Raw genomic sequence first — 22,023 nt, forward strand, 5'->3', positions numbered from 1 at the left:
GGGGAATAGATTGAGGAGTAACGGTGTTAGTTTTCTTCAAAGGTCTGCTAGAATTTGGCATTGAATTTATCTAGTTGTAGGCTTTTCTTTGTTGGGAGACTACTACTGCTTCAATTCTATTGTATTATAGATCTGTTTAGGTGGCTTAGCTCCTGTAGGCTCAGTTTGGTAGGTCATAATGCATCAAGAAGTTTATCCATTTCTCCTAGATTTTCCAGTCTATTAGAATATAGGCTTTCTAAGTAATCCCGAGATGATCCTCAGAATTTCATTGGTGTTTTTTTTGTGATACCCCCTTTGTCATCTCTAAATTTATTAATTTACATCTTCCCCCTTTTTCTTTTAGTTCATTTGGCTAAAGGTTTTTCGGTGTTATTTACCTTTTCAAAGAACCAGGTCTTTGTTTCATTGATTTTTGTATTATTCACTACTATTGAAGTGTAGTTTTCAGTTCACTACTTTTTGCGCTGATATTATTTTTTCCTTCTATCTACTGAGTTTGGGCTTGGCTTGTTCTTGTTTTTCTCAGAGCTTGAGGTACATCATTAAGTTGTTTATTTGAGATCTGTCTGACTTTCTAATGTAGGCATGCATGGGTATGTTCCAAATGTTCTGGTAGGTTGTATTTTCATTCAAATCTAGGAAATGTAAAATTTCTTTGCTAAATTTTAATCATTCAAAAGTGTGTTGTTTAATCTCCATGTATTTGAATAAGCATGGACTATATTAACATATCTTTAAAAAGTTTCCAGTAGACCACACAGTTGTGAAGGGATGAAGTAAGTCATTGAGATTTACCACAAATAGGCTGGGCACCAATGGCTCACTCCTGTAATCCTAGCTACTTAGGAGGTAGAGATCAAGAGGATCGCAGTTCAAAGCCAGCCCGGGCAAACAGTTCTGTGAGACCCTGTCTTGAAAAAAACCATCACAAAACAAGTGCTGGTGGAGTGGCTCAAGGTATAAGCTCTGAGTTTAAACCCCAGAACTGCAAAAGAAAAAAACATTATCATAAATAGGAAACAGGATATTTCATTCATGTCGTTACAATGTAAGGCATTATATATATATGTATATGTATATATTTACAACTGGGAACATTAGTTAAAAAAACACTTATTTTTATAGTGCTTTCCAAATTATTGGGACAGCCTTAGAGACATTTTTAGTAAACAAACTTGTTTACTTTTTTTGGTGATTGAAATACTTAATGTGTATGTGTGATATATGTAACATTCTACTTTTGGATGTGCATGTTATAGAATGCTTACCTCTGACCTACTTATAGCACATTTTGTATCATAGTGGATGACGTAGTAGATGAAAGTGATGACAACGATGATATTGATTTAGAAGCTGAAAACGAAAATGAAAATGAAGATGATGTAGATCAAAATTTTAAGGTTAGTACACTTTTTAATCATTAGTCAACTTTATGAAGTATATACTTCAATTACAAAACAAAGACTTAGTAAATACATACAATGGTCAATTAATTTGGTTTATCCAAATTGTTTTATTGTGGATGATTGTGCATACTAAATGATTGAAGAACAAATGTTGCTTTAAATCACTGATCTGGAAAGGGCCCTGAAGTAACTTTTTTCCTGTCCAAAAAGATTTTATTTAACTCTTATGATTAGATTTTGAAGTCTAAGGAATCTAAGGGAAGAGGGTTAAGACTATTGAGGAACTTACTGCAAAACACATTGCCTTCTGTCAGCAGTCTTTGGGGATATAAAAATAATAGGAAAACAGTCTAGAACTAATTGATGAACTTTTTTGGTAAGAATTAGTGTTTATATAATGATTCGTAGATTTTAGTTAACTGGTCAAGGAAAAGGAGAAAAGTGGTTATAGAGTTGAGGAAATATAAAATTAGTGTCACATTTCATGAGATACTAGGTAAAAGAGGCAGGTGATTTTCAGAATTTTATGGCACCTCTGGAAGCTTAGAAACTCTTTTACTTTATTTAGTGGCAGAGGGCACTATAGCATGTATTTAAAAATGGTCTCTGATTTGCTAACTATATTTAGCTTACAGCTTGGTGTTTTAGGGGATGGGGGATTAATTTGACTCTTGCCTGCTTGGATTTTTGTTTGTTTGTTTTCAGTCTTGGAACACTGCATTAAAATACACACTGAGTATTTGACTCTCCAGAATCTAAGCTACTGGATGATATCTATCCTAATAACAGATAAAGAACCAATTTCATTACCACCAAATATGATCACTGAGGCATCTTTTAAAGAATTTGTCAAACTAGCTAATTGGATGTTTGCATCCTGGCCTCAAGAAGGAAAATAGTGCAGGTTAGGATGGTCAAGGGTAGAAATCTAGGATAACTGAATTTTTGGTTATGAGCTTGATATAAGTGAGAGATCTGGGATCCACTCCATATGTAAAAGTTCCATAGATAATAGGACCTACATTAAAAATTGATTGGATTCTTTAGAAATTGAGTATTTGGTGGTAGTAAAATTTTCCTGATTAACACCAGATTTTCCAGATGACTTTTTATCTTTAAAACATTTTGATGGAAACCTTTCTTATATATTTCCATGTCTATTAATAATTCATTCTTTGTGTCTCCATTTTCTCATTAAAAGTATCTGTCTTGATGACTACAGATACAAAGATAGGTATTGATGAGAGTAGAACTCAATGAGAAATTTTAACAGTGTGACTGATTTTGCTGTTTGAAAGTTGTGTGTATGCATGAGTACACATTTTAAAAAACTTTATTCATTTGAGAGTAAGTTACATGTCATATATCATGGTCCTTTACTCATAAGTACATCAACATAACCACAATACAGTTATCAGCTTCATAAGTATACAGTGATTTGAAACTTTAATTTGCCATTTTGTCAGTTGATCTTATAATGTCCTTTGTAAAGTTGTTTTTCCTCTTTAGTATAGAGTCTAGCATCTGACATTGTGTTTACTGTCTTGTCTCTTTAGTCTTCTTTAATCTGAAACATTTCTGTAGCTTACTTTGCTTGTGACACTGTTATCTTTGCAAATAGAGTTGATGGCTTGCATTATTCACTGAATTGTCAGTGGTTGCTTACATTTTCCCTTAAAACACCAGTTATACTAATAAGAAAAAATAATAATATTCATTTAACTCTTAACCCTATGTAAGTCCAAACTAGTGTCTACTCTACCACGGGAGAGTATTATTTTTCCTCAAGGCTTTCAGAATTGTCTTTTTGAGACTGCTAAGCCATAATAACTTCTTTTTTCCTCTATTACTATGTGTCGCTTACTCTCATTGACTGTTCCACTTGGACTTTCCTTAACTTTTCCTTTTTTAAAAATCTGAATCTCATCATTTCTTTTATGCTTCAGGTAGACTGCTGTATTATAGCTGGTATAATAACTTGTGTTCTAATGTGGTTGTAGTCTTAAGAGACTGTTTTTTTTTCTCTCACTATAGTGATTTCATTTCCTTTGTTCCAGATTTTTCAGTTTGGAGTATTATATAAAGACTCTTCTTCAGATAGCCATAAAATTCAGTATATTCTTTGATCCTGCCGTAACTTTAGAAGAAGTTTAAGGAGTGGTAGCAAGCTGTATTCTTTCTGATGAATCTGTCAGGAGTTCTTCTCTTCTGTTTTTTTTCAAAGCCCCCAAACTTTCCCTACTATTGTTGCAGTTTTCTTTCCTCATTTTGCTTGTTTTACACTTTGTTTTCTTTTGTAAACTAGAGCCAGTAAATAAGATATATTTTCACAAAATAATGTTAAACATTGAACTACTGTGTTTAAAGGAAAGAAATCTTTGTAAATAGTTTTCTTATTTTGGATGCATTATCTATTAGATTTTAATAAACTATATCATGAATAATTTCTAGTTGAAATACATATTTATGCAGTAATGACTTGCATAACAATACAGTGATTAACATTATTTAAATAAAATAGATTTCTATTCATTGCAATGAGAAAAATCTTGTTTATTGTTTATACAAATAAGAGCTAAATTTCTCAACATAAAATAAGAAATATACTATAGTTTCTATTTAAATATGTATAAATGAAGTCAGATACATTATTGAAGCAGAGTAAAATAAATTTGCTGTAAAATTGAAAGATAAGTTATTTACTCTGATAGTAACATAAATAGAAACTTAAGAATGAGTACCAGTTGAAAATTAATAGTTGGCCTATTACTGTCTGTAAAGGTAATGATGAGTTTGTATTTGTGTGTGGCCAGATAGTGAAGATCCTAGAAAATAGCTTGGGTATTATGTGAACTGACGTTTCTGACACTTAGCCTCCTATGATGGGATGTGTCAGCTCTCCTCTGAAGAGCTTCTGGGCCAAAATTGATATTGGATATATATATGCAACATGATAACAGGGAAGTTGAGGAGAGCATACTTAGTCTTGATACTGACATGGACTTTTTGTCTTGAGGAACCCAGATTATATTAAAATAACCATAACCAAAAGCAAAGGACAATTAATACAACCTGTATTCAGTGATTATTCTCTTGATCACATGTAATATTTTAGAACACTTTAAATGTAAAATTTGTGTGTTCAATAATTTTTGTGTTTTTCTAAACTAGTGGCATCCTGTTTTTCTTATTTCAGAATGATGATATTGAGACAGATATTAACAAATTAAAGCCCCAGCAAGTACCAGGACGAACGATAGAAGAACTGAAAATGTATGAACACCTTTTTCCTGAGCTTGCTGATGATTTTCAGGTATAAAACATAGAAAATTTGCATCTTAATTGATTTTAATAAAAAGTTCTTTTTTTTCTTCCTTAGGTCTATGACCACTGTTTTTTATGTATAAAAAATGAAACTAGTATTGCTTTTCTGAGTGACTTTGTATAGTTTTGTCAACATTCTAAGCTGTAAGTTGCTTATTTATAAAATGAGGGAGGGTGGAGTAACTTTAATTTTTTTGCCTCTTTGGTTCATCACTTTGACTCGATATGATTTTTTTACCCTTTGTCGTATAGTCTTTAAAATTACATTATAAAATGCTTGTTAAAGCCTCTTTGTATTAGTTGTGTTCAGTTAAGGGGAGATGGAACTAATTCACCAATACTGAATTAAAAATAGAATCAGTGTGTGTTAATTTTTTTTCCCTGATAGTTCATTTTATAATCATAGAGGGGGCAGAGGGGAAAGACGGAGAAGGATAACTAGAAGGCTTTCAGCATAAGTTGATTCGTAGGAAGGGTGACTTCCTTTTTTTGTGGGTGATGGTACTTGGGTTTGAACTCAGGGCCTTACACTTATCAGGCAGGCAGGCACTTTACCACTTGAGCCATGCCCCAAGGCTTTTTTGCTTTTAGGTATTTTTTGAATAGGTTCTTGTATTTATGCTTGGGCTGACCTGGATAACCTGCATACCTAGGATGCTTCCTGCATACCTGCAATGACAGGTACACACCACTACATCCAGCTTTTACTGGTTGAGATGGGATCTCTTGAACTCTTTTGCTTAGACTGGTCTTGAACTATGATCCTCTGTATTTTCAGCTGCCTGGTAACTAGAATTACAGGTATAGCCACCATGCTTAGCTCAGAGTGACTTATTAACATTTCTTATCTTCACTTATTTACCAAAATATCATTATTGAGCTGAAATTATATAGCAAAAAGTTGATTAAATTGTTGGCAGTTAGAACTTATTTCTTATTCTCACTTTGTTGCTTACTTATGGTGGGTCTTTTGGTAAATCTCAGAGAGTGCCCAGGATTTTAAAGTGTATGTTTAGACTAGATAATCTCTAAGATTTAATTTGTTCTGTGGCACACTTTCTTTCTCTCCAAATTCCATATACTTAATTCTCAGTTGCTCTAAGAAAAAGACTTTAATGTAAGGTTATATGTGAAAAACAAAAAAGAAGTATTTGCCAGAGAGTATTTGAATTTTATTGTTCTAAAGTTCTAATTTTTTGGGTTTCTCTTTGAGAATAAACTGATGCACCTTGGATGCAGTAGAAGGTGAAACAACCCCTCTTTCCCATTGTTCTCTGTGTCTTGATACTCCCCATAGATATGAAGTGCATTGGAAGGTACTTTAAAATTACAGTAGTAATAGAAAGGAGGGCCCGAATCAAGGTGAAGACAATTGTCCAAAAAGGAAGAGGCATTTGGGAAAGTATAGCAATGATTTTCTTCCATCCAACTTATAGGAATTGTCTGGATGCTTTCTTTTTTCTTTTTTTTTGGTACTGGAGGTTGAACTCAGTGCCCTCACACTTGATAAGCTGGTCCTCCACTACTCGAGTCTCATCCGCAGTCTTTTTTGCTGTGGTTATTTTTGTCACGTTTATGACTCAACATGCATGGACTGCAATCCTTCTATGTTTTCCTCATAGTTGGGGATGAAAGGCACATGCCACCACACTCAGATTTCTGTTCAAGATGAGGATCTCTTGAACTTTGTGTCTGCACTGGCTTTGACCTGCAGTCCTCTGGATCTCCATCTCCTGAGTGGCTGGGATTACAGGCATGAGCCACTATCTTCCTGGGTACTTTACTTTCCTGATTTCATTTTTCTGTGCTGTCTTTACCCCCTTTGTCTCCTATTCTGCTTCATCTTTATCTTTACAACCTCTTTATATTAGAGTACTCAGGACTCAGTTTTATTCCTCTTTTGTGTTTTCTTTTTCATTGATGATTTCCATTCAAATGGCTTGGAATAATATCTGCATGCTTCTGCCTCCCAAATTTTTATCTTCTGCATATACTTTTCTTCTAAATTCTAAAGTTATGTCCAGCTGCCTACTTTACATGTCTGTCTGTGTGTCAGCAACCCACACTTCACGTGTCTAGAAGTAAATTCTCAATTTTCATGCTGTTCTAGTTCCTGCAAACACTTTTTGACATCATCTGCAACCTTTCTTTGTGCCTTCTACCCTGAATGTGGTCTATTAGTATGTAAAGTTTGGTTGTGTTCACAGTCCAGGTTCCCTGGACTACTGTAACAGACTCTTATTTAACTTTCAGACTGTCTGCTTTTATTCTCCCCTCCTCACTCAGCTCTCTGAGGAGCACCAGAGCAGTGGTTCTCAACTAATGATAACAATTTAGTTGTTGTGTTTCCTCTATTAGAACTTTGGATGACTTTAATGTCTTTATACTTTTATAAAATTTCCCATATATCTGTGATATGCAGCATTATTTTTATAATATAAAAATGCAATAATTGTTATGAATTTTGCTGTGGTTAAATATTTTAAAAATACAGATTATAAATTTTATAAAATTTATTAGTGAAATTAAAACCTTTCTTTTTTTATCCCTCTTAAGAATTTTCAAGTGCTGTTTTTTTGAAGCAAGATATAAAATGAATATGATCTTTTGTTAATATATTTTAATATTGACAGATAATAAATTAAACATTCAAATCATTTTTTATAGGACTATGATTTAATCTCCAAAGAACCAAAGCCTTTTGTATTTGAGGGAAAAGTGCGTGGGCCTATTGTTGTTCCCACAGCTGAAGAGGAAGCATCTGTGAATTTGAGCAAATTAAGAAAAGGAGCTGGAATGAAGGTGAAAGTGTCACCTAAAGGAGAAGGTGAAAAGAAACCTACCATTAAGGATCTCACAAAAGAAGATGTTAAAGATAATGACAGAACATTATCACAGCAACTAGGTGATCAAGACAGAACTATTTCTTCAGCTCATGGCCTAAACAATGATATTGTGAAGGCATTGGACCGAATCACATTGCAGAATATTCCTTCTCAGACAGCCCTGGGCTCGACTGCAGGAACAAAGAAGGATTACAGTCTCCCTCTCACTGTCCTCACGTGCACTAAAGCTTGTCCACACATGGCTACTTGTGGAAATGCACTGTTTGAGGGACGGACAGTGCAGCTAGGGAAGCTCTGCTGTACTGGGGTTGAAATTGAGGATGATGAAGATACTGAGTCCAACTCATCAGTAGAACAAGCATCTGTTGAAGTACTTGATGGACCAACACTCCATGACTCAGACCTCTATATTGAGATTGTGAAAAATACTAAGTCTGTTCCAGAATATTCAGAGGTGGCTTATCCTGATTATTTTGGTCACATTCCACCTCCATTCAAAGAGCCTATTTTAGAAAGGCCTTATGGTGTACAAAGGTGAGTTGTAGATTTCTTACCTCTTCTAAATAAGACCATTGCTAAAATATGAAGTATACTTAAAAAAATTACTTTGGGTATTTAGGAAGAACTTGCTCTGAATTGAAGTTGCTTTGGGAATTTTGCATTGTTTTGAAATTGTTGCTGTAGACGTACTTTATTTTCTAAGCACATTATTTATTCAAATGAAGCCAGATAATAAACATGACCATGGGATAATTTAGAATTTTTCTATTTAGACTAAATCAAAATAAGAAAATTTACTTAATAATCTTTCAATAAATATATTCTTAGCAATATTTATTTAATAATTTAATATTTGAACATGGTTAAGGACTGTGATTTAGAAATAGGCTATACATGAAACAACATAGACTCTTCTATCTTGTTTGAAAATTTAGTTGGAAATTCAAAAATTTGAGATTCATAAAAACGCTAACTGAGGTTATGTTTAATATGCCAAATAATATTAGATATGTCAAATAGTACTAAATAGTGCCAACTGGTGAATATTTGGTGTATAAAATTATGTATTTAGTGTGTCTGAACTATTTTTTGGTGATGTTGAACTCTTATGATGATGGCTTATAAGTTTCTAAAAGAAAATCTGTGTACTCTTGTAATGAATACTATAGTATTTAGTGACATTAGTATATTTAATAGTATATATAATATATGAGTACTATAGTATTTAATGAAAAAAGAAGATCTTGCTGTTGGTATTTGATTCTCCCTAGAATATAAGCTTCTTTAAAGCAAGAATTCTGTCTTACTTATTTTTTATCTATAGCCTCTAGTATAATTTATCATTTTTGACAATTTAGTGTGTAGTAGTGCTACCAGTTGGCTCTGTGATCCACAGGTACGGAATCCCACACCACATAGCGTAAGAACAGGGAGTTTTCTTCATTGGGGAAAATGTGTGGTAGTAGACCTGGGCCGTAGCACCTACTGAACCATAGATTGCACCATCCAGAGACAGCTCGACTTGTGGTAGGATGAAATGGCCTACAAAAGGCACAGGTGAAGCTCTTACGCAGGAAATAGTCTGTATGGGTGGCGTCTTTTAGGGTGCAGTAAGTGCACTAAATTAGAGATTTGTTCATAGTTCTGTATCCCTTGTAAAAGATGGGAACCAGGAGGTGGAAATGGAAGTGGCCCTATTGACTGTGGTTCTCAGTGCCCCAGTGTGTGCTGTCTTTCCATGGGAGACACAGCAAGAGTGCAATATAACTACAAGCTGTGGCTGCCAACTGTATGCTTTAGACTCCTTGTATCCAGAACCAGCAGATGGGAAGAGGCTTTACCATCTAGATGTAAGTAATTGACCCAGCTAAGTGCAAGGGGTTAGGGCTGCTTTTACACAGTGGCACCAGGGTGAATATGGGTGGAATTCAGGTTATCCACTTATTTGCTTCTTGCTACTCCCTTGATTACTTTCAACTGTACATGGACATGTGATTGCCACTCTGGCATAAGAATAATATGATTCCCAGGATCTTACCCAATTCCAGAATGAAAGTTTGGGTCACTTAACCAAATAAGCTGCAGAGGTGATTGCTAAGGGTGAGGGGGATTTGCTAGATACTGGAGGATGGAGATGAGGAGTTGCAGCCCTGAGAAAAATGGGGGATGAAGTTTGTCCTGCTGTTTTACTTCCACATTTCCTCTACCACAGAAATTGTGTAGAAGCCACACTCCAAATATGGGTGGGGAGTAGAGAAGAGGATCTACGTGGCACAGGTGGACTGCAGTGCCTATGGCAGTGAGTTGTTTCTCTCTCCTCATGAGAGAACCCGCTTTGAGGATTGAAGTACTACATCTTTTAGTTGCATATCTTTGGGGTCTAGAACAGCATTTTCGCTGAGGCTATGCCCTCTCCTTTCTGTGTTACTTTTTGCTAATGCTCACTGTGGTGGGGGTACTAGAACTGAGTCAATCCTGATCAGTGCTGTAATCTGCTCATAGACAGTCTCTACTCTGGGCTCCCCATTGTTCTGGCCAAATCTTCTGAGGAGCTACAGTCTGAGGCTCTTCCTGCCTAAGTGTTCTCCTTTCTCAGGTGTTAGACCTGGTTTTTGTCTGAAGGCCTCCTTGCCTATGAGTACTCCCTCTCTCCTTTGCTCTTTGCATGTGTTCCCCCCAGGAGCTCTTCTGCATATCTCATTGTGTCTTAGAGGACTAGAATGGACACATCTGAAGTGAGTCAGAATCTGGTAGCAACTTGCATTTTTTAGCATCACCTCTTAGGCTATCTCTCCAGAGTTCAGGATGTCATCCTGACCGCAGATGGTACTGTCTGAATTTTAAGTGCTTTTTAAACCCCAAAAGCAAATTTCTTTATTAAATTGCTTCAGACTAAAAGTATTTTCACTTCTTACTAACCTACAACATATGAGGTAAAATTGGAAGGCAGAGTAAAGAATAGAAACATAACTATTGTACAAATCTCTGATTTTTAGCCTTAATTTTAACCAGTAAGGATACCTCTAATCCCTGTGGACCTCATGAGAGAGTTCATCAGAAAAGTCTCTTAAAAGTGTTTTATCCAAGAGAGATTTTCTCATTGATTTTCATGACCGTAATAAAGATGTTATTTTGCCTCCTACTTTGTTGCTCCAGATATGAGTCATCACTTCTGAAGTGATCTGAATCCATTGTCTCCGAGTCTCAGCAGGCTGAGATGGGGAAACATCTTGGTCGGGTAGGACACCCTGAAAAACATGTTTTAGACTTGGCTTTCCCACTGACTGTGTGTGTGTGTGTATGGACAATTAGTTTTATTTCTCTAGATGCCAGTTTTTCAACCAAAGGTTGAGAATGAGATCAGTGTTTTTCAAGTTTGAGTCAGTACCCATTAGTAACTAATATTTAAAGAGAAAATAACTATCATATGTATTACAGCTTAGTATTATTTCATAATCCTTTTACCATCTTCCACCAGAGTTGTAATAGTTAATGCCTTTCTTGTTGTTGTAGCCAAAATGACTGAGAGAACAACTTAAGGGAAGAAGGATTTATTTTTGTTCACAGTTTCAAAGGTTCCAGTCTATCATGGTGGGGAGGATCTAGCAGAGCAGTGGACTATATCCTAGTGGACCGGAAGTGGAGAGAGGGGAAGGGTCCTACAAAGTCCTCATCTCCTACTTTTTACCACTTCCTAATAATGCCATCATATCATGAATCCATCAGGGATTAATTAGGTCAGGCTCTCATCAGCTAGTTGTTTTTGGAAACACCCTCAGATACACCCAGAGATGTGCTTTCCTAATCTCCTAGCTGTTTTCTTAATCCAATTAAGTTCACAATCAAGATAAACCATCACAAGTATTGTGGTTTAAAATATACTTTTTATTTGTTGGTCATACTGAACAAAGTTTGGTGTTCATTCACTTAGATAAGAGTTGTCAAACTATGGCCCATATACCAAATCTGTTCCACTGCCTATGGGTGTATGTTCAGCTAACATGTTTAACAATTTAAAGAAAAGTACTGTTTTGTGGCATGTGAAAATTACATGAAGTTCACATTTGTGCCCACAAATAAAGTTTATTGGAACATAGTCTATCCTTGTTTTGTTTTTTTTTAATATTATCTGTAGCAGTTTTTGTGCTTAAGTGGCAGAGTTGAGTGGTTGTGATAGAGACCATATGGCTTGCAAAGCCTAAAATATTAACTGTAAGACCTTTATAGGAAACATTTACTGATCCTTGTAGCCATTTATTCTGAAGGCTTTAGGGTTCTGTATTTGTGATAAAATATTGAATGTGGGTAGGTAATAGGTATTTCTAAAGCACTCAGAAATGCTTATTTTTTGAAGGACATTGAGCATATTGATTTAAATTTATCTTACTTGCCTAGCCTTCTTCAACTTACATTTTTAAGCAAATGATGAACATTTTGTGAATCATTTGTCAACCTTGATTTCTATCTGAATGTACTAGAGTGGTGTCAGAATTAATGAGGATTTACTATAAAACAGTGTAAAACACTTTCAGAAAAAGGAAGCACTAGATTCCTTTAAAATTGTTCAGTAAGTTGGGAATGGTGGTATGCACTTGCAGTCCCAGCTACCTGGGAAGTTGGAGTGGGAGAATTGCTTTGAGCCCAGGAATTAAGAGGCCAGCCTGGGCAACATAGTAAAACCCTACCTCTTAAAAAATGTTTTCCAGTGTTACTTTGAATTTGTTATGTGATTGTCCTTCTTATATGCAATCACTGAACTTTTTAAAAGACAGTTCAATGTAGAATAAGTAAACTTCATTAAAAATCTCAGTCTTATTTGGAAAACAAAAGTCCATTATAAGATTCATGTCTGAATGTAGACAGCGCAGTAACAATTAAAAATATATTGTAAACACATATTGATGATTACTTAAATTCGTATTTTTGGCTTAAGTTGGATTTAAAAACTAAAAAAATGAAACTCTTATTTTACAGTATTACATTTTTGATACACTTTTCCTGTTTTCAAATTCCATAAAATTAGAACATGGGAAAATAAAAGAAGCAAGGTCACTTTTTTGTCTTATCCCCCAGAGAAAACTATTAGCATTTCGATTTCTTTTCTTCCCATTGCTTTTCCAAATGTCTACAAAAATAAACTAAATATTATAATACACACTTTGTTCTAAATTATTTTTTTTGGCATTACTGAATTTGAACTCAGGGCCAGTATTAGGCACCAGGTAATCTATCCCTGGCGCCACACCCCAACCCTTTAAATTATTTTATATGGTATATATTGTATGTTTTAAGAAGCATTTAGGATATTTTTTAAAAGTGCATTCATCAAAATAAAACCAGCTGAAAAAATAAGAAAAAGGAAATACAATGTCTCTGAACCACAAAAATATGTTGAGATGACTCTAAATAAGAGAAATGCAAATTAAAATGTACCGAGATAGCATTTCCTGAATATCAAATTGGCTAATGTCTGGAAGTGTAGCAGTCCATTTCATTGATGAGGCTTTGGAAAAATAGGCTTTTTCATACACTGAGGGTGTCGTCTTGTGGAAGACAATCTGAGTCTGCCACTAATAACATTATGTATTTCCTTTGACACATTAATCTTACATCTTGGAATCTATGAGATCTATTCACACATGTACACACATAACTTGTATATATATGAAGTGTGCATAGTGTTTCATTGCAGTGCTGTTTTGAGAGTGGAAATAATTTAAGCACCCATAAATCAAAGACAAGTTAAATAAATTATGGCATAATCCATTTTATTAATAATGCAACAATTGGAAAGCAAAAAGTGCTTTGTGTACTGATACAAAGAGCTGTAAGTTCTACTATTAAATTAAATAAGCAAAGTGTTTTATGATATTAAGGAGGAGTGAAAGCAATTGAAATTAGAATTTTTATAAAATAAAATTTCAAGGAAAGTAATAAAAGTAGTTACCTTGATTGGGTGAATGGAAGATATGTATTGTGTTGGAAAGGGAGACTTTTCATTTTATGCTTTTATGTCATATTTGAATTTCAATAGTGTCAGTATATTAGCTATGCAGAAATTTTAAATTCAAGTGTAGATGAAGAACTGTGGAAAAATAACATAAGAAAACAAAACCCTGGATTTATTAATACTGAGTTTAGGATAACTTGGGGGAAGCACAAGTACTTTGGGTATTGAGGCATTATAGAAACATTGCTATTTGTACAAGCAGCAGACATTTATTGAATATTTTTTATGGACCAGATGTGGACTTAAGTAACAAGCATTTTATATTCAGTGTATATATGCATAAAAGTGTGTCATTTAATGCTATATAAGATTTAATATTTATATAAAATTTAATATATAATGCTATATAACAGTTCTATGAGGAAGGTGCTACTATTTCTCTTATTTTATAAATGAGTATGTTGAAATTTAGAATTGTCTAGAAATTCATCTGAGGTTAATCTTCTTGGCAGAGGCAGGGATCAAATCCTGGTCTACATTATGAGTCTGTCATGTTAATCATATATCACTTATGTGTGTATGTGTTTTTGTGTGTGTGTAGTGATCACACACATGTGGTTAAACCATACTATTTGTACAGAATATCTTGGATTTCTTTCTAGAAGATATGAATAATATCCTCAGCGAACACTGTTATATAATGAGCATCGGTTCCTATAATATCCTTATAATAAATTTTCCTGCACAGTTGCTTTGTGGTTAAATACCTAACAAAGTACAGTTTTGCTAGTGGCTGCATGTTGTGCAATCATTTGAGTATGAATTGAAAATGTGATTTTATAGACTGTCCTCCATAAAATATTTTATTCTGAGGCAAGTCTTTAATAAATGTTGAATGTCATTAAGTTTGTGGTTGTATGGATTGTCATACACATATGCATGGTAGCAACACTAGGTATCTCTCTATATAGCTATCTTTATCTCAAACTAGCAAAAAATGTTATGTTTTTCTTATTATCTCTTATGTTTTCTCTTCAACAAAATTGGAGAGCAAGAGGGCAGAATAGGTTCTGTCTGGAAGTGGGGAGGAGGGCGACGGCAAATAGTGTGTACACATGTAAGTAAACATAAAAATGATAAAATTTTTAAAAAAGAGAAAAAAAAGTAAAAAACACAAACTTCCATTAAAAAATAAACTAGATTGTCATGCTTTAAAAAAAAGGTTTGTGGTTGTAGTCTCTGAGAGTACTTGGAAAATATTTGCTTTATTTTGACTAGAAAGCCATATATTTTAATAGGCAAATGAGTTGAAGGAAGGATTAATATTCTTTTATGAAAGTTGTACACAAGTACATGTGTGAATAAAATACCATTTTTTTCCTCTTTATTAAAGAGGGTTTAAGCAGGGCAAAGATTTTCCTTAAGATTAATTTTAGGTCCAGTCTAATATAAATGGGCAATTATGAACTCCCCCTCCTCCTGCAAATACAATGCCAGGCCTTGAAAAACAGTGGCCTGTACTTGATTTGCAGAGCTTTTCTTTCCTTCCCTCCACTCCCCTTCTTTCCCCTCCCCTCATGTTTATGAAAAAATTGATATGAGGGTTTGGTTTTTAAATTTTTATTACAAAATTGTTTTAAAAGGCTGATTGTAACAGCTCAGTTCTACAAACATGTTTCACAATATAAAACAAGGTCAAAGAGCACAGGCCCTCCAAGCGCCAAGAGTGAAGCTGATTGGCAGGACTGGAGAAAATAGAACATAGGTTCTACCTAAAAATAAGCTGACTGATGCCAAGTAGGACCCTGTTTTATTTTATGAAACATGATTGTAGAACTGAGCTGTTATAAACAGCTTTTTAATACCATTTTGCTAAATAAAAATTAAAAATCCAAACCCATGAGAGTATTAGTTTTTGCACATAATGGTATATTATCAACCTCATTAATTAAGTAAATGGGTATATTTAGTGTTTATCCATACTTGAATACTTAAAATGTTTTGTGTGTGTGTGTGTGTGTTAACACTTGCTGTGGAAGGTCTGACTAATATAAATTCTAAGTTTAATAATTTGTAGCAGTTAAAATATGTTTGTTTCTTTAGAAAAAATTTGGCATTTTGAAGTTACAACATTGAACCTAAGTCAAGAATTTATAGCTTAATCTTTGATACTAGGTCTTTTTTTTCATGATAGATAGCTTTGTCCATGAGTTTTTTCTCTTTGGAACAAGTATAGAAGTAAATTATGCTAATTGTTCAGTAGATTAAGAATTTTTAACATTTCACTTTTTAATTTTTTTGTGCTTTTTTTAATGTCTCTGTCACATCTTTTAATATTTTCATGATAATATTAAATTCCTCCAACTACAATAGGTTCTTGGCTTATTTAGAATTTTAAGGTTATACTTTTGTGTTAGTCAGATTCCAATCTATGTGACAAATATCTGAGGTAAACAACTTATAAGATATAAAGGTTTATTTTGACTCATGGTTTCAGAGGTTTCAGTCTATAGTTGGTTGACCTTGTTGCTTTTGACCCTGTGGTGCAGCAGAACATTTGATGGGAAGTACATGATGGAGCAAAGCTGTTTACCTCATGGCAGCTGAGAAGCAAACAGAGAGAGGAAGGTGCTGGTGTCCCAATATCCTCTTCAGAAGCATGCCTGGAGTCACTTAACTTCCTCCCCGTAGTCCCCACCCTTCTAAAGGTTTCACTGCTTCCAAATAGCAACACAGGCTGATGGCCATGCCTTCAGCACATGGGCTTCGAGAGATACTTCAGATCCAAAACTTTCAACTGTGATATTGTTAGTACCCTTTAATCATAGAGAAGTCTTTGTTCCATAGGCTCATTTCAGAGTTGCCTGAAGTTAAGGAGTCGTTCAGTGTTTAATGTATTCTTTTTTTTTTTCATTGAAAAAGGTGGTGGGTTTTTTTTTTTGGTTTATTTATTCATTTATTCATATGTGCATACATTGTTTGGGCCATCTCTCCCTCCTGCCTTCTTCCCCATTGCTTCCAGGTAGAACCTGTTCTCCAATTTTGTTGAAGAGAAGACATAAGCAATAATAAGAAAGACATAGCGTTTTTGCTAGTTGAGATAAGGATAGCTATACAGAGAGATTCCTAGCATTGCTCCCAGGCACACATGTGTATTACAACCCGAATAGGTTCAACTCTACCAGACCTCTTCACTACTATAGTGGCCTCTGTCAGTTTAAGATTACTATATTAGCTCCTCTACAGTGGGCACATCAAACATTTTCATGTTTTGGGTTCCCTACCTTTCCCTATTCCTCCTGTATGTGTTCTCCCCTTAGCATGTGACCCGTGTCCAATAATATTTCTGCATTTGTTTTAGGTCTAAAATCCATATATGAGGGAGAACATATGATTTTTAGCCTTCTGATCCTGGCTAACTTCACATAAGATGATGTTCTCCAGTTCCATCCATTTACTTGCGAATGATAAGATTTCATTCTTCTTCTGTTCTATTGTGTATAAATACCACATTTTCTTAATCCATTCATCAGTAGTGGGGAATCTTGGCTGTTTCCATAACTTGGCTATAGTGAATAGTGCTGCAATAAACATGGGTGTGCGTGTGCCTATGGAGTAACCTGTGTCACATTCCTTTGGGTATGTCCCTAGGAGTGGTATTGCTGGATCATATGGCAGATGTATGTTTAGTTTTTTAAGAAGCCTCCATATTGTACTAGTGGTTGTACTAGCTTGCATTCCCACCAACAGTGTATGAGGGTTCCATTTTCCCTGCATCCTCACCAACACCTGTTGTTGGTGGTGTTTTTTGATGATAGCTATTCTAACAGGGGTGAGGTGAAATCTTAGTGTGGTTTTGATTTCCATTTCCTTTATGACCAGGGATGGTGAACATTTTGTCATGTGTTTTTTGACCATTTGGATTTCTTCCTCTGAAAAAGTTCTGTTTAGTTCAGTTGCCCATTTTTATATTGGTTCATTGATTTTAGGGGAGTTTAATTTTTTGAGCTCCCTGTATATTCTGGTTATCAGTCCTTTGATGTATAACTAGCAGATATTTTCTCCTACTCTGTGGCTGATCTCTTCAGTTTAGAAACCATTTCTTTTGCTGTGCAGAAACTTTTAAATTTCATGTAGTCTCATTTTAGTTGCTGGGCTGCTGAAGTTTTAGTGAGGAAGTCCTTGCCTATACTCTATTGCTTCCAGAATATTCCCTGCTCTTTCCTGTACTAACTTCAGAGTTTTGGGTCTGATATTAAGGTCCTCGATCTACTTTGAGTTGATACTAGCACAGGGTGATAAACATGGAACTAGTTTCAGTTTTCTGCAGGCAGATAAACACTTTTCCAGCAACATTTGTTGAAGAGGCTGTCTATTCTCCATTGTATGTTTTTGGCATGTTTGTCAAAAATTAGGTGGATGTAGCTGCATAGATTCATATCAGGGTCCTCTATTATGTTCTACTGGTCTTCATATCTCTTTTTGTCCCAGTACCATGCTGTTTTTATTGCTATGGCTTTGTAGTATAGTTTGAAGTTGGGTATTGTGATACCTCCAGCATTACTCTTTCTGCTGAGTATTGCCTTGGTAATGTATTCTTGATATTTTATTATAACTGTTTTGGCATACTTTTTCACCCTGCTCTTACTAAAGCTATAAACCACAGTTAGTTTTTTTATTGTTGTGCTGGGTCAGGCATATTGTGGCATTTACAGAAGTTCTTACAATATATCAAATATATCATACTTGAATTCATCCCTTCCACCATTCTCCTTCATTCCCTCTCCTCACCATTCTGGAGTAGTTTCAGTAGATACCATTTTTCCATTTACATACATGTGCACACAGTATTTGCACCATATTCACCCTCCCATACTGTTTGCCCACCTCTTCCCCTTTCTCACTGGTACTAAGCCCTCAGGGCAAGACCTGTTCTGCCTCCCTGTTCTCTGATTTTGTTTAAGAAAAAAAATTTTTTAATGACATTTTTGCTTGTTTAAGATAGCTATACAGGGAGTTTCCTTGTGACACTAACATGTATGTATGTGTGTGTGTGTGTGTGTGTGTGTGTGTATATATATATATATATATATATATATATATATATATATATATATATATATATATATATACAATAGCCCAATTTGGTTTATCTCTTCTATTTTTCTTCTTTCTACCTTAGTCCCTCTCTTGTGGTGGTTTCAGCTGGTTTAAAAATTCTATATGCATTCTCATACAGAGAGTACATCAACCATATTCACCTTCTTATCTTCCTTCTTTTATCCTCCCGCCCCTCACATGTGACCTCCCATTAGCATGACCTGTTTTCCATAATATTGCTGTATTTGTATGAGGTCTATATTCCACGTGAAAAAAAACATGCAGCTTTTGGCCTTTTAAACTTGGCTAACTTCAATTAAGATGATATTCTCCAGTTCCGTGCATATACCTACAAATGACAAAATTTCATTCTTCTTTGTGGTTGAATAAAATTCCATTGTATATAAAAACCACAGTTTCTTAATCTATTCGTCAGTGGTCGGGCATCTCGGTTGTTTCCATAGCTTAGTTATTGTGAGTAATGCTGCAATAAACATGGGTGTGCAGGTGCCTGACTTACATTCCTTTTGGTATATCCCTAGTAATGGAATTTCTAGATCATATAGCAGTTCTTTTTTTATTTTTTTGAGGAGCCTCCATACTGTTTTCCATAGTGGTTGTTCTAATCTACATTCCCACCAAGCGTATGAGGGTTCCTTTTCCCCACATCCTCATCAACATTTGTTGTTGCTTGTGTTCTTATAGCCATTCTAACAGTAGTGAGGTGGAATCTTAACATGGTTTCAATTTGCATTTCCTTTATGGCCAGGAATGTTGAGCATTTCTTCATTTTTTTTTTTTTTGGCCATTTGGACTTCTTTCTTTGAGAAAGGTCTATTCAGTTCATTTGCCCATTTCTTCATTGGGTTGTTGAACTTTTGGGAGTTTAGTTTTTTGAACTCTCTGTATATGCTGGTTATTAACCTCTTGTCAGATATATAGCTGGCACAGATTTTCTCCCATTCTTTGGGCAGCCTCTACAATTTAGAGACTATTTCTTTTATTGTGCAGAAGCTTTTTAATTTTATGTAGTCCCATTTGTCAAGCCTTTCTCTTAGTTGCTGAGCCATTTGAGTTCTATTGAGGAAGTCATTGCCTATGCCTGTTAATTCCAGTGTATTCGCTGCTCCTTCCTGAATTAGCTTCAAAGTTTCAGGTCTTATGTTAAGGTCCTTGATCCACTTTGACTTGATACTTGTACACAGTGACAGACATGGATCTAGTTTCAGTTTTCTGCAGGCAGATACCCAGTTTTCCCAGCAACATTTGTTGAAAAGACTTGTCTTTTCTCCATCATATGTTTTTGGTGCCTTTGTCAAAAATCAGGTGGGCATAGCTGTGTGGATTCATATAGGGGTCTTCTGTTCTCTTCCTCTGCCCTTCATATCTGTTTTTGTGCCAGTACCATACTGTTTTTATTGCTTTGGCTCTGAGGTATAATTTGAAGTCTGGTATTGTGTTACTGCCAGCATTGCTCTTTTTGCTCAGTATTTCTTGGCTATTTGCATAAACTACAGTTCTAATCTATCATTCTATCTTTAGATGATGTGAACAAACTTAAAATTTAAATCAATTCAGAGTTAACTTCCTCCTTAAGAGAAAGTTTTACTATGAGAAGTAGTTGTTTGTTAACAGTCAAGATTTTGTGCCCAGTCTACCTAGAGTTCCAGCATCTGGCTTCAGGATCTGAATCTATTCTGTTCCAGCTATAGTTTGGTGCCTCCTGGTAATTGTTCTATTACTTGGCTTAAATCTTGAGGGGTATTGTGACTGCTGTGAGTGGCTCAGTCTTTTAGGACAGTGGTAGGCAATTTAGAAACTTTCCAGTTAGTATCCATTTTGTTGGACTGATTGAGGAGATCAGGTCCAGAGAATTCTGGGAAGGAAGGGATGATTCTCCACTCCTGACACAAGTGTTTCTCTCCTCTCCACTTTTCCTTTCCCACCATAGAAGAGGGATGGTATTCTGCAGAACATGCAAGCCGACTACCAGTTGCATTTTTGCCAGATTCCCAGCTAGGGGGGTTTAAAAAAAAATCTCCTTATATAATCTCTTACTTTTCTTTTTTTTTTCTTTTATTATCAATAAATAGCAATATTTAATATGCAGACTTCTAAATCTTTCAGTCCTGAGTTTTTATCCAAGAGTATGTGTCTTTCATAATTTTTAATTTATTACAAATATTTTCTACAAGAAGAAACCAACAGAAAGGATCCAAGTGTACTGTGAAATTCCGTGTCTTCATCCCTTTTTCTTGGTTCTTTGTATAAAAAGTTGCTGTTTAGCAGGTTTTGCTCTTCATTTTTTCTCTTGTTCGTTTTCCAGGTCTCTTATTCGATCCTTTCTTCCCAGGCCTCCTGATGCCCTTGCCATGAGCTACCTTGGCCCGGAAGCTGGATACATCATCATAGCTTTCACGAGTATTCCATTTGGTGCCTTTCTTCTTTCCCCCAAAACCAAACTTCTGGTTTTTATATCGTCGTTTAGCACTGGGCCCCTTCTTCATCTGCTGGCCTTTGGTTCCTGCCTTTGTGCCCTGTGTGACAGGTTTCTCATCTCCCTCAAGGAAATCCAGTTTATCAGAGAAGCCTTTCTGATATTTTTTGATGGCATTCATCATATGTGCTTTCTCCTGCTGCCTCTTCTGAAGAACCTGTGTTTGCACCTTCTTTCCGTATTTCCTAAGCGCTCGCAATTGCTTAGCCTTTTCAGACCTCTCCATGGCAGCCTGCTCAGTCTGCAGTTTCTGACGAATCTTTTGCATCTGCTGATCAGACTTCACCATTTCTGCAAAATAATCAGTGGGCTGCTTGGTAGGGACTTGGAGCTGATGGAGCTGGGGTAATACTGCAAGCACTGCAGCTTGGGCCTGGTGGTAGAAACTCATCTCCCTCAGGAAATCGTCTTCTGGGTTAACAGGTTTCTTCTGGTCCTTGTTCTGAGGTGTTGGTTGAGGTTCACTGATTTCCGGCACTGGACCCAGGGTTACATCAAGCCTTTCAACCCATTCCAGATCCCGCTTGAATTCAGCCAAACACTGCTTCAGGCCATTCACGTCGTTCACGGCCTTCTTCCGCCCCTCTAATGCGACATTGAGGCCTGGCTTCAGGAGTCCACAGGAAAATGCATCCTCCAGTTCTCTGTCTGTGACTAGGGAATCCTCAGAATCCGAGTCCGATCCTTACAGCAGGGGGGTGTCCATCACGCAGCACGCAGGCCTGCCCCACGTCCACAGGAAGAAGTGGGGTCACCGAAGTCCACGTGGGTGACAGAGGGAGGCCCTCAACGCAGCTGTTGCTCTCAGCACCCACTCGCAAACTGCTGCTCCACGTGCTCTTACTTTTCTTTACTACCTCTAAAGATGCTATTATATATACAAAATTATCTTTATTA

General features: G+C 35.7%; 1 protein-coding gene and 1 pseudogene across 10 annotated transcripts in view; one reads left to right on the forward strand and one right to left on the reverse strand.

The window, feature by feature from the left end:
* Agtpbp1 (ATP/GTP binding carboxypeptidase 1) overlaps nucleotides 1-22,023 on the forward strand; it is a 224,142-nt gene that overhangs the window by 124,146 nt on the left and 77,973 nt on the right. For all 10 annotated transcript variants that reach the window (XM_074052257.1, XM_074052262.1, XM_074052256.1 and 7 more), the window contains 3 exons: nucleotides 1,306-1,403; nucleotides 4,606-4,722; nucleotides 7,401-8,113. In XM_074052257.1, the coding sequence (XP_073908358.1) occupies nucleotides 1,306-1,403; nucleotides 4,606-4,722; nucleotides 7,401-8,113 (928 nt within the window). The remainder of the gene's footprint in view (nucleotides 1-1,305; nucleotides 1,404-4,605; nucleotides 4,723-7,400; nucleotides 8,114-22,023) is intronic.
* LOC109685043 (probable rRNA-processing protein EBP2 pseudogene) lies at nucleotides 20,786-21,832 on the reverse strand (annotated as a pseudogene).

This window comes from Castor canadensis, chromosome 13, assembly GCF_047511655.1.
Source record: "Castor canadensis chromosome 13, mCasCan1.hap1v2, whole genome shotgun sequence".
Taxonomy (NCBI): domain Eukaryota; kingdom Metazoa; phylum Chordata; class Mammalia; order Rodentia; family Castoridae; genus Castor; species Castor canadensis.